Source organism: Sminthopsis crassicaudata, chromosome 2, assembly GCF_048593235.1.
Source record: "Sminthopsis crassicaudata isolate SCR6 chromosome 2, ASM4859323v1, whole genome shotgun sequence".
NCBI lineage: Eukaryota > Metazoa > Chordata > Mammalia > Dasyuromorphia > Dasyuridae > Sminthopsis > Sminthopsis crassicaudata.
In genome coordinates this window covers 146,730,515-146,743,944 of record NC_133618.1, presented here as the reverse complement: position 1 = coordinate 146,743,944, position 13,430 = coordinate 146,730,515, and the positions used below count along the sequence as shown (strand labels likewise).

Sequence of the window (13,430 nt, the reverse complement as noted above, 5' to 3'; positions counted from 1 at the left end):
AATTCCATAGAAGAAAAAAACTCACTTAAAAACACAATTGGACAATTACAAAAAGATATAAAAAAGTGAGTGAAGAAAATACATCATTGAAAATTAGACTTGAACAAGTAGAAATGAATGACTCAAGGAGAAACCAAGAGGTAGTCAAGCAAAACCAGAGAAATGAAACAATTGAAAAGAATGTCAAGTACCTTATTAGAAAGACAACAGACCTGGAAAACATCGAGGAGAGGCAATTTGAGAATAATCAGACTCCCTGAAAAATGTGAGGAAAAAAAGAGCTTGGACACTATTTTCGAGGAAATTATCAAAGAGAACTGCCCAGACATTTTGTAAACAGAGGGTAAAATAGACATTGAAAAAATTCATCGATCACCTACTGAAAGGGACCCTAAAATCAAAATGCCAAGAAATATATTGGCCAAGTTCAAGAACCATCAGACAAAGGAAAAAATATTGGAAGCTGCTAGAAAAAAATCAATTCAGATATGCAGGAGCCACAATAAGGATAACCCAGGATCTAGCAGTGTCCACATTAAAAGAACCAAGGGCCTGGAACATGATATTCCGAAAAGGTTAAGGAACTTGGTATGCAGACAAGAATAACTTACCCAGCAAGAATGAGCATCGTTTTCCAGGGAAGAAGATGGACATTTAACGAAATAAATGAATTCCATCTATTATTGAAGAAAAAACCAGACCTACATAAAATGTTTGACCTTCAAATACAGAACTCAAGAGATTTCTAAAAAGGTAAAAAGAAATCTTGAGAACTATACTTCTGCCAAAAAAATATGTAAAGAACATATCTACAATTTGTCTTAGAAACTAGAGGTGGAAAGGAAATTATATCATAAAAAAAAGTGTAAAGTGGTACTACATCTCATGAAGAGGCAAAGGTAACTTATTATATCTGAGAGAAAGAAAGGAGGGAGATGAACATAATATCAATAGACATATTCGATTTATGGTGAAACTTCTCCACTTTATTGAAAAATGAAAGGGAAGGAGTAAGCTAAGGGGAAGGGAATACAGAAATTGTGAGGAAAAGGGGTAAAATAAGGGGAGGAACTTTAAGGTGGGGGAGGGATCCTAAAAAGGGAGGGCTGTGAAAAGCAAGTGGTGTTCACCAGTTTAATACTGGGTAGGGGGGTAAAAGGGAAGGAAAGGGGAAAAGCATAAGCAGGGGTTAATAGGATGGCAAGCAATATAGAATTAATCATTCTAACCATAAATGTGAATGGGGCAAACTGCCTCATAAAGAGGAAGCAGTTAGCAGACTGGATTAAAAGTCAGAATCCTACTATATGTTGTTTACAGGAAACACACCTGAAACAGGGTGATACTTTCAAACTAAAAGTAAAAGGGTGGAGCAGAATCTATTATGCTTCAAGCAAAACCAGATGGAGTAGCCATCTTCATCTCAGATCAAGCAAAAACAAAAATTGATCTAATTAAAAGAGATAAGGAAGGGCATTATATCCTGCTAAAGGGTAGCATCAATAATGAAGCAGTATCAATATTAAACATATATGCACCAAGTGGTGCAGCATCTAAATTCTTAAAATTGAGAATTTAAGAGAGCTGCAAGAAGAAATAGACAGCAAAACTATAATAGTGGGAGATCTCAACCTTGCACTCTCAGAATTAGATAAATCAAACCACAAAATAAATAAGAAAGAAGTCAAAGAGGTAAATAGAATACTAGAAAAGTTTGATATGATAGATCTTTGGCGAAAGCTAAATGGAGACAGAAAGGAGTATACTTTCTTCTCAGCAGTTCATGGAACCTATACAAAAATTGGTCATATACTAGGGCATAAAAACCTCAAAATCAAATGCAATAAGGCAGAAATAGTAAATGCATACTTTTCAGACCACAATGCAATCAAAATTACATTTAATAAAAAGCCAGGGGAAAATAGACCAAAAAATAATTGGAAACTAAATAATCTTATACTAAAGAATGATTGGGTAAAACAGCAAATCATAGACATAATTAATAACTTCACCCAAGAAAATGACAATAATGAGACATCATACCAAAATTTGTGGCATACAGCCAAAGCAGTAATAAGGGGAAGTTTTATATCTCTACAGGCCTACTTGCATAAAATAGAGAAAGAGAAGTTCAACGAATTGGGCTTACAACTAAAATTGCTAGAAAAGGAACAAATTAAAAAACCCCAAACACAAAACTTGAAATTCAAAAAATAAAAGGTGAGATTAATAAAATTGAAAGTAAAAAAACTATTGAATTAATTAATAAAACTAAGAGTTGGTTCTATGAAAAAACCAACCAAATAGACAAACCCTTAGTAAACCTGATTAAAAAAAGGAAAGAGAAAAAGCAAATTGTTAGTCTTGAAAATGAAAAGGGTGAACTCACCACAAATGAAGAAGAAATTAGAACAATAGTTAGGAGCTACTTTGCTCAACTTTATGCCAAAAAATTCGATAACTTAAATGAAATGGAAGAATACCTTCAAAAATATAGCTTGCCCAGATTAACAGAGGAAGAAGTAAGTAGTCTAAATAGTCCCATCTCAGAAAAAGAAATAGAAAAGTTATTAACCAACTTCCTAAGAAAAAGTCCCCAGGACCAGATGGATTTACATGTGAATTCTACCAAACATTTAAAGAACAACTAACTCCAATGCTATGTAAACTATTTGAAAAAATAGGGATTGAAGGAGTCCTACCAAATTCCTTTTATAACATAGATATGGTACTGATACCGAAACCAGGTAGATTGAAAACTGAGAAAGAAAACTATAGACCAATTTCCTTAATGATATTGATGCTAAAATCTTAAATAAGATATTAGCAAATAGACTTCAGAAAATCATCCCCAGGATAATATACTATGACCAAGTGGGATTTATACCAGGAATGCAGGGCTGGTTTAATATTAGGAAAACTATTAGTATAAATGACCATATTAATAAATAAATTAATAAAATTCATTAATAAAATTAATAAAAACCATATGATCATCTCAATAGATGCAGAAAAAGCATTTGATAAAATCCAACATCCATTCCTACTAAAAACGCTTGAGAGTATAGGAATAAATGGACTATTCCTTAAAATAATAACAAGCATATATTTAAAACCTTCAGTAAACATCATATGTAATGGCGATAAACTAGAACCTTTCTCTGTAAGATCAGGAGTGAAACAAGGTTGCTCCCTATCACCATTACTATTCAATATAGTACTAGAAACTCTAGCCTCGGCAATAAGAGCTGAGAAAGAGATTCAAGGAATTAAGAGTAGGAAACGAGGAAATCAAACTACCACTCTTTGCAGATGACATGATGGTATAGAGAACCCCACAGACTCTGCTAAAAAGCTATTAGAAATAATTCAGAATTTTAGCAAAGTTGCAGGGTACAAAATAAACCCACATAAATCCTCAGCATTTTTATACATTACCAACACAATCCAACAGCAAGAGATACAAAGAGAAATTCCATTCAAAATAACGGTCGATAGGATAAAATATTTGGGAATATATCTACCAAAGGAGAGTCAGGAATTATATGAGCAAAATTACAAAATACTTGCCACAAAAATAAAGTCAGATTTAAATAATTGGAAAGATATTCAGTGCTCTTGGATAGGCCGAGCGAATATAATTAAGATGACAATACTCCCTAAACTAATCTATTTATTTAGTGCTATACCAATCAGACTACCAAGAAACTATTTTAATGATCTAGAAAAAATAACAACAGAATTCATATGGAACAACAAAAGGTCGAGAATTTCAAGGGAAATAATGAAAAAAAAATTAAGTGAAGGTGGTCTAGCTGTACCTGATCTAGAACTGTATTATAAAGCAACAGTCACCAAAACCATTTGGTATTGGCTAAGAAATAGACTAGTTGATCAGTAGCATAGGTTAGGTTCACAGGGCAAGATAGTGAATAAAAATAGCAATCTAGTGTTTGATAAACCCAAAGATCCCAAATTTTGGGATAAGAATTCATTATTTGACAAAAACTGCTGGGAAAACTGGAAATTAGTATGGCAGAAACTAGGCATGGACCCACATTTAACACCACATACTAAGATTAGCTCAAAATGGGTCTAAGATTTAGGCATAAAGAACGAAATCATAAATAAATTGGAGGAACATGGGATGGTTTACCTCTCAGACTTGTGGAGGAGGAAGGAGTTTGTGTCCAAGGGAGAACTAGAGACCATTATTGATCACAAAATAGAACATTTTGATTACACCAAATTAAAAAGTTTCTGCACAAACAAAACTAATGCAAACAAGATTAGAAGGGAAGTAACAAATTGGGAAAACATTTTTACAGTTAAAGGTTCTGATAAAGGCCTCATCTCCAAAATATACAGAGAATTGACTTTAATTTATAAGAAATCAAGCCATTCTCCAATTGATAAATGGTCAAAGGATATGAACAGACAATTTTCAGATGATGAAATTAAAACTATTTCCACTCATATGAAAGAGTGTTCCAAATCACTATTGATCAGAGAAATGCAAATTAAGACAACTCTGAGATACCACTACACACCTGTCAGATTGGCTAAGATGACAGGAACAAATAACGATGAATGTTGGAGGGGCTGTGGGAAAACTGGGACACTGATGCATTGTTGGTGGAGTTGTGAAAGAATCCAACCATTCTGGAGAGCAATCTGGAATTATGCCCAAAAAGTTATCAAAATGTGCATACCCTTTGACCCAGCTGTACTACTACTGGGCTTATATGCCAAGGAAATACTAAAGAAGGGAAAGGGACCTGTATGTGCCAAAATGTTTGTGGCAGCCCTTTTTGTTGTGGCTAGAAACTGGAAAATGGATGGATGTCCATCAATTGGAGAATGGTTGGGTAACTTAGGGTATATGAATGTTATGGAATATTATTGTTCTGTAAGAAATGACCAACAGGAGGAATACAGAAGCTTGGAGAGACTTACATCAACTGATGCTGAGTGAAACAAGCAGAACTAGGGAATCATTATACATTTCAACGATGATACTGTATGAGGATATATTCTGATGGAAGTGGATATCTTCAACATAGAGAAGAGCTAATCCAATTCCAATTGATCAATGATGGACAGAATCAGCTACATCCAGAAAAGGAACACTGGGAAATGAGTGTAAACTGTGAGCATTGTTTTTTTTTTTTTTGTTTTGTTTCTCTTCCCAGATTATTTTTACCTTGTGAATACAATCCTTCCTTTGCAACAACAACAATAAAATTCGGTTCTGCACATATATATTGTACTTAAGATATACTATAAGATATTTAATATGTATGGGAATGCCCGCCATCCAGGGGAGGGGGTGGAAGGAAGGAGGGGAAAAACTCGGAACAGAAGGGAGTACAAGGGATAATGTTGTAAAAAAAAAAAAAAAAAAAAAAATTTACCTATGCATATGTACTGCTAAGGAAAAATGTTATAATTATAAAAATTAATTTAAAAAAAGCTTAATAAAAAAAAATAAATAATAATGCCCAGGGTTCCCAAGAGTGTAGCAGAAGGAAGCATAACATGGCCTGCTGGATTGAGTGTATTAGCAGATGAAGAAGGGACAATGGGAATACATAATGTGGAAAAAGATCCAGGCAGGGATTGAGCCACTAGGAATTGGGCAGGTGAGATCTCTTTCCTGCTCATACTTAGGAGAAAATTCTTGATTTCCAATAGAGATCTAAACTGAGACTCTTCAGAACCCTAAAACAGATTTGGCTTATGACTTGACATCTCTCCTGGAACAAAGGACTGGAAAGATGCTATAAACAAAAGTATTCTAGCTTTCATTCCAGAAACTACGTGAAACGCATGGGCTTTCTTTATTCATCCACTTGGAACAGTATTTCCTTATGTGTCAGTTCCATAGCAAATAAAAAACACAATTAAATTGCCAGAATTTTTATTGATGCTACCTAAACATCTGGGATTAATATGATTAAGAATAGAAAGGGACATTTTTGGGGGCAGAGGTGGTGATTATTATACAAGGAAGCTGTGAAAAAAAGTTGTTTCCCTTTGAGTAATAACACCATAATTTTGCCTTAGAAGCAAACAAAACAAAAGCTGCAGCAAATTTTCATCCCATTCATTTCAGACAGGTGCTTCCCAAAGCAATCAGAGAAATACTTTCAAGTGGTAACACACACCATACTTTGAAAAGAGGAAAAAACATTTTGGCCCCTTGTCCTTGGTGCCAAGAGACAAAACAATAATGAATAATCTGGAGTGCAGAAATGATGCAGAGAGGGGCAAGATTGCCAAAATCAGCCTCAGTGAATCATTTAGCCCTACCATATGTCACAGAGGTGGGAAGATAGGCAAATAACTGTACTTAATGGAAGCAAATAAGTTTACTCATCAAGCAAGCAAAACAGGATGGTGATGCTGAAACTTACTCACAGATGCACCACATGTTATTTCCTGGAACTGACCAAATTCCCTTTGGGAAAGACTTCTAATAGACAAAATGATCCAAATACATTAAAAAAAGAGGCCATGAAGATATGGGCACCACATCTAAACTCGGTGTTTTAAAAATCCTTTGGCTTGAAGCCCTTCCAGTTTAGTAGGAGTACAAGCCAGAGACTGTGCTCTAGAGGCATATGTGGGGTCATCTTTTGCTGTGATAAGCCACTGGGCAAATAGTGATCCATTTGGCCATAGCAACTTATGAAACCCTCTAAGGTGTGGCAGGACTGTAACCTACAGCAGTGGAGGGCCTACTCACAAAATCACAGATATTTTAAAGTTATTTGGAGAAGTAAACTACTTTTGCAATAATCCTTAGGCTAAAGACAGAGAGATAGATGAAATTCCTAATTAACTGAGAAGCTTCTGGGATGAGTGATTTAGCACTCCTTCTGGGAAGGCTAGCTCCATGAGACAGGATGCTATATGATCCCATGTGAGTCACTTCATCTTTCAGTGCTCTGGACAGTCTGCTCAAAGTAAAAATTGGCATAATAGCTACTGTTCTGAAGTATTAATTCTTCACAAGGACATCCTTACCCTGATGAAGCTAGAGGTTTAATATAAAAAACAAAAGAGCAGATTAGCTATTTTTTTTTAATAAGCTATTTTGCCCAATCTCACTTCATGCTGTACAACAGTTAGAGGTGCTTTCCAAAGAGAACAACTCAAGGCAGATTCTTCTGATTTTCTTAGTACAGCATGTCATGACCTCCTGGGAACTCTAGACAGAAGTTCCTAAAGTTTCATATATATATGGGAGACATTAAGGAACTTTAGCAGTCATAAGACTGTTGGTTATAATTCTTCTACCCACTTCTATATTGCACCCAAACAGTCCTACCAGTGCTGTCCCCTGAACCATACATATCTGTTCAACTGAAAAACAAAATGGGACTAGTTTTTAAAACAAGAGCTGTATTTATCTTTTTATCAGACAAACATTCCTTTATCAGAAGTGTGACTATGAGCAGTCTAGAAATCTCTGCCCAATGTGTTCTTTGGACGCAAAGCCCAAGTACAATGCTCACCTCGGGCATGATCTCGATCTTCTCGTAGCGGCGCTTGAAGGGCAAGGCCAGCACTTCGGCACGCCGATAGGACATGGCAGGGGGCTGGCAGTCAATCACAAGATCCATGCGGTGGGCCTGTGCAGGGGGAGGCTGGGTGTACTGCTCTGGACATACCACGTGGAGGGGCTGGAGAGGCAGCAGACAGTGAGTTAGCATGGGCTTGCTCCTGGAGACTGACCCTGCCCGGCCTGCCCCCACCCAAAGTGCCTTTGGCCCGCCCCTTGCACCTGGTCTAACAAGGGCGCTGGCTCAGCTACTTACTACCTGTGCGACTTTGGGCGAGTCCCTTCTCCTCTCTGGCCTCAGTTTCCTCATCTGCAAAATGAGGAGTTGGATGAAGTGACCTCTAACATCAGTCCTGGCTCTATCAGAAGACTGCCACCTGTTTAGGAACCATGCCCCCTCCTCTAGGGAGGCGTGGGCTCCATCAGTAAGGGACAGGCCAGGGCTGCCTCGGTCTCCCCAGCATTAGCCAGGGCCTGGCACAGAGCAGGCACTCAACAGATAGCCTTGGAATAGGGCTGGCCTTAAGTCTTGCCAAATCCGTGATCGAATCTCCATTTCACATCTGATTCCTCTTACCTTTTCTCACAGACAAACTCTTGGGATAGCCTCATATATCTTTTCACTTTCTTATTCTAGTTCTACTCGGCAGTTAGAACAATTTTAATTTTCAACATGCAATTTCCTGCTCAACAATCTAAGCTGTCTTTATGGCTGAATGTATCAAATTTAAACTCTTATGCCTGACTTTCAAGGCTTTCCATCAACTATGTTCTTTCTAATATCAAATCCAAGTTGTTTCTCTTTAAAGTGGAGTTTGTTTCATCTAAGCAAATTTATTTCCTTGCTTATTACTTATTTTTACCTTTATACCTTTCTAGGGGTCATCTCCCTTACCTGAAAGTGTCAGCCATTCTATCCCTGACAATCAGAATCTAAAATCAGGGATGATACTTTAGAGGGAGTCCATTGGTGGGGAAAAAATGATTATCTTTATTTCAATATAAAGTTTTTCTTTGCGATCTTTTATGTTTTATGCATTTAAAAAACATAATTCTAAGAAGGAGTTCAGAAGCTTTACCAAACTGCCCAGGAAGTTTATAACACACAAAAGGTTTTAGGAATCTTTGCTCTAAGCAAATTTCCTCTAATAAGTCTTTGCTGATAAATAAACCTTATCTAACCAAACACTCCTTTATTACCACTCATGTACAACCTGAGTTATATGACAGAGTAAGACATGTTATCTAGCATTCTTAAGTAACTGGCACTGAAATGAATCTGCTAGGCATAGACAATCCCCAGGAAGAGTAATCTTGCTGGGATGAAATAAAAACACCAAGTACACAGGCAAACAAGGAAGAAGACCCTAATGGAAGTGGTGAAGAAAGGAACATGAGATGGGGTGAAAAACAACTCTCTGCGAAAGTGGGGGCAGTGCTTCTTAGCAGGGAGAGAAATGATTCAGAAATCAAGAAGAAATCAAAGAGGGTGCGTATTGTTCCAAAATCTAATCCAGACCTCTTTCTTGAAAGTCAGGAAATTGAGGTGCTGTAACATTTGCATTTACTTTTGCTTTGCAAATATTCTTAAGTCTCACTCACATGTGGGGATTCCCTCCTAACCTCAGTAAGACTCCATAAAGTCCTTCAGGAAGAAAAGTCATTTCTAATTTTCTCATTATCACTCTGATTTAGTTGTTAGGGTGGCAGCTTTATGATGTTCTCTACCACCAGGTGGTGCTAGACTCCCATAATAAGCAGTGACATATCTCTTAGATACCTAAATAGCAAATTTCAGTTTTTTAATAAAAAACTTTTAAAAATTAACTTACTAGAACATAAAGATTTTAGAAACTAATGAAAAAAAAGTTAGAGTTGTAATTTTTCAGGGCAATGGGAAATGAAAACACAAATCTCCCTACACACAATGAGTTCAGTAACCAACAGCTGCTCCTTTAATAATGAACCACATTTGACTTTCACTTCAGACAATCTAGAACTCTAGGTTTTCCCTTATAACTCACCACAAGTCAGTTGAATATGGTATTTCTGTCCTTTAGACCTGCCTGTTTCCTTCTTCCTTGAATTCCTTTCTTTTCATCTCTGGAATGGTGACTAACAAAGTACCCAGAATTGTCTTTCATTCTCCTATCTGACTCCAATTTCAGTCCAGGGTGTTTTTTTTTCCCTTGCTCTTCCACTTCAGAAGATCACACTGGGCTTCCTCTTGGTTCAGACATTATTATATAAGACAGAAGCCTAAACACTTACAAATAGCATGAATTAAATAAAATTTAGTAACAAAAGAATGGAAGAGGGTTTTAGTAATTTTCTTATATCAACCAATGACCACAGAGGGACTTAAATTATTCTACCATCTATCTCCCTTCCTGCAAATTTATGCAAGTATTTTTTTGGTATAATTGTTTCAAACCTGTGTTTAAATGAGAATGTTTTTGCAAGTTTTTTTCTGCTTTTTCTAAAGTTAACATTAAAATAAATTAAATTTCTTGAACACAAACAGGTGAGATGGTGAAGACAAACACCTTGAAGGGTATGAGAAAGAAGACAGTTAACCTGGGAATAAACACTTAGGGATCATTAACAAAGCAGATAATATTAAGCTCTCTAAGGCAGAGATTTAGGTTTCCTACTTCTGTTGTAGTTCTCCTTAGAGCTAAAACATCACACTTTTTCTAGATTTTCAAAGAATGCCATTTAACATTAGGAAGTAAGGTAGCATAGTGTACAGAGCATGTGCATAAAGTCAGGAAGACCCGAGTCCAAATTCTACCTCAGAAACATATTACCTAGGTGACTGTGGTCAAGTTGCTTAATCTCAGTTTCTTCAGCCTCAGTCTCAGCCTCAATTTCCTAATCTGCAAAATGAGGGGGGTTGGACTTGATGTCTCTAAGTCTCCTTTCAACTTTAAATATAGGCCTCCTTGTCAATACTAATAATTCAGATTATAGCTTCCTGTGTCATTACCTACCAAATAACTCTCCCTTAATAAGATAATAATTTAAGTATAAAATAACATAATAATTTAAAATATAATCACCTATCACCTTCATTTTAAAAAATTTATAATTATTTTATATTAATGTAAATATAACTTTAAACAGAAAAAAAGGAATCTTATTTGAGCTAATTAATTAAGGACAATGAGACAAACTCCAAGAGTAAAGAAGAACCATTAACTTTTCAAGAAACAATTCTAAGACAAATAAGAGAGGGGGAAAAGAGGGAGTGACACAAAAACGAAATTAAATTGGCAATCTGTAGTAAGAGTTGTACAAGAAGGGCTTAAGTTACTGAAAATTCCTTCAAGAATTATAAAAGAAGTCTCAAAATAACATGAAATCACTTTTAACTCAATGCTGTTTTAATCACAAATCTGTCCTATAGTCTGTTCTTATCTTTTGGCTATATTTTCTCATTATAGGAATATATTATATTAAATTATATAATATTCTTATGTTATATATAGCATACTAACTATTCGACCATAGTTGTTCCCTTTCATATCCTAAGATCATCATAATCCAGACTTTCATATTCCATCAGACCGTGTGTATGTGTGTGTCTGTGTGTGTCTAAGAGAGAGACAGAGAGACAAAGAGACACATAGAAAGAAAGAGACACACACTATGCAGGCTTTTTCAAAGAGATATCACTTGATAGAATTATAGTAATGATTACAGTTTTGCAAAGGAACTGAAAAGGATTTCACTTGGATTCCTATGAAAGTGAAAAAAGAAAATGAAAGGAGGGAGCAATTTTTCTTATTAACTTAGTAGGCATATAATGTTTGGTAACTGAATGACTATTCAGTTATGTTGTAGAGGAGGTTCTTGATCTAGTTTTAAAATATTATACAGGTAAAAATAAATATTAGTTCATTCTACTTTCTTTTATCATGCTTCTTTTCAAATGAAATCTTTCAATAGCAGCCATAACTTCCTTCTCTAAATTTTAGGTATATCTGAGATATTTCATAGATGTCTCTGAAATAAGGTGACACAGAACTTCGAACCTTGTAACCAAAAAAGTTGGTCCCATATGAAATAGAACTTCTGTCAGCACAGAGAATGTCAGATTCATATCATCACCTGTACTTCCTTGAGTAGCTTTGACACTTGAATGAAATTGAGCCTTGTATCGATAGGACAGTAGATACACTTCATGGCCAAAGGTTGGTAAGGAGCCAGTGCATCCAGGTAGGAGAAGTCAGGTTCTGGGGAAAAGAAGAAAAAAAGATTTTAAAAGAAAAGGAGGCAACAAAATACTTTGTTGGTCTAAACCAATGGAACAGCTAGCACCTCTACTCCTCGATTTCCAAAGGAGATTAGATTGTAGGCTCTAAAGTTTTCTTCTAGCTGTGATTCTATGATTCAATGATCCCATTTCCTTTTTTCTCCTTATGAAAATGCCAATCAACTTCAACCATATTATCTGCCTTTCTGCCTGTCTTCTTCTTTCCTTTCATAATTGGGGTTAAGTGATTTCTCCAGGGTCACACACCTAGTAAGTGTTAAGAGTCTGAAGTCATGGGGTAGAGCCAAGATGGAAGAGAGGATACACACATCTTCCTAAACTTTCCTTTCCCCTCAATTTATCTGAACAACATTCAGCCTTGGAATTAGTGCTTGACATCAGAACCCACAAATATTGGGAGGGCAACACATTACCAACTGAAGATAATCTCGAAATTTGACAGAAAAGGTCTGTTTTGCTTGTGGGCAGGGTGAGAACAAGGGGTAGGCCAGACACAGACCTCAAACAGGCAGTGAGGGCTTGGGAAACAGCTCACGCTAAGCAGACTGGAGGGGGGCGGGGTGTGGTCTCAGGTGGCAGAAAATCTGCAGGGAGAACTTTACCATAGTGTGGCTACTTTGCCCTGGCAGCAAGCCAGTAGATCAGCAGAGAAGCTATAAATATGGGAGATAAAGACTATAACTCCAAAATGGTAGGGTCTCTTAGGATTTGGCCATACCCACCCAGCACCTGGAGTGACTCAGCATGATCCCGGCACAGCCTCAGTTCCCAGCACAGTCCTAGTAGCTGCCTTTCCACTGCTACTGATTTCAACACAACTGCTAATCCCAAGGCAGCCTATAAAGTGCTGTCTCAGTGCCCCTTCATTGCCACTTCTGGTTGTCTGTAGAGGCAGCTTGGAAATACTCCACTGCCCCCCATAAGCAGACCATAGTTTGTTTGTTTGTTTTTTTGCGTTCTAACTACTGTTAGCTTCTATATGGAAAGAGAGCAGACTTCAAACCCTGAGGAGACTAAAACCAGTATGTTTCTTGATTTAAAGGTAGATATGATCTGGTCCCCATCACACAAGGATAGGAGAAATGAAAAAGAATCTTAAAAGAGAGCTAAAAGAAAATTGGGGAAAGGAAAGCTTTGCAAGAAGGTCAGAATAAGTCAAATTACTCATTAAAAGATGGAGTGGATAAAGAAATCAACTCCCTGAAAACCAGAATTTGCAAATTGGAAAAAAATAAACAACTCCCAGGAAAACAAAATTTGTGAATTGGAAAAAGAATATATATATATATATATATATATATATATATATATATATATATATATATATATATATATATATATATATATATTTTTAAAGGCTGGGGTTAAGTGACTTGTTGACTTGTCCAGGGCCACACAGCTAGGAAGTGTTAAGTGTCTGAGACCAGATTTGAACTCAGGTCCTCCTGAATTCAAGGCTGGTGCTCTATCCGCTGTGCCACCTAGCCGCCCCAAGAAAATAATTCTTAAAAAAAAAAAAAAAAAAAAAAAAAATTTGGTGAAATGGAAAAAAATTCCATTGAACAAAACAACTCATTTAAAAAC

At 36.3% G+C, this 13,430-nt stretch overlaps 1 protein-coding gene across 5 annotated transcripts in view; it reads right to left on the bottom strand.

Annotated features, from left to right (window-relative positions):
• Positions 1-13,430, bottom strand: part of INTS9 (integrator complex subunit 9) — a 129,674-nt gene that overhangs the window by 10,878 nt on the left and 105,366 nt on the right. For 3 of the 5 annotated variants that reach the window (XM_074287558.1, XM_074287557.1, XM_074287556.1), the window contains exons 14-16: positions 11,681-11,805; positions 7,827-7,877; positions 7,521-7,688 (exon numbers count right to left, since the gene is read on the bottom strand). In XM_074287558.1, coding sequence (XP_074143659.1) covers positions 7,521-7,688; positions 7,827-7,877; positions 11,681-11,805 — 344 coding nt within the window. Of the gene's footprint in view, positions 1-7,520; positions 7,689-7,823; positions 7,878-11,680; positions 11,806-13,430 lie in introns of all 5 variants that reach the window. The other 2 variants (XM_074287555.1, XM_074287559.1) reach the window with 2 other exon arrangements.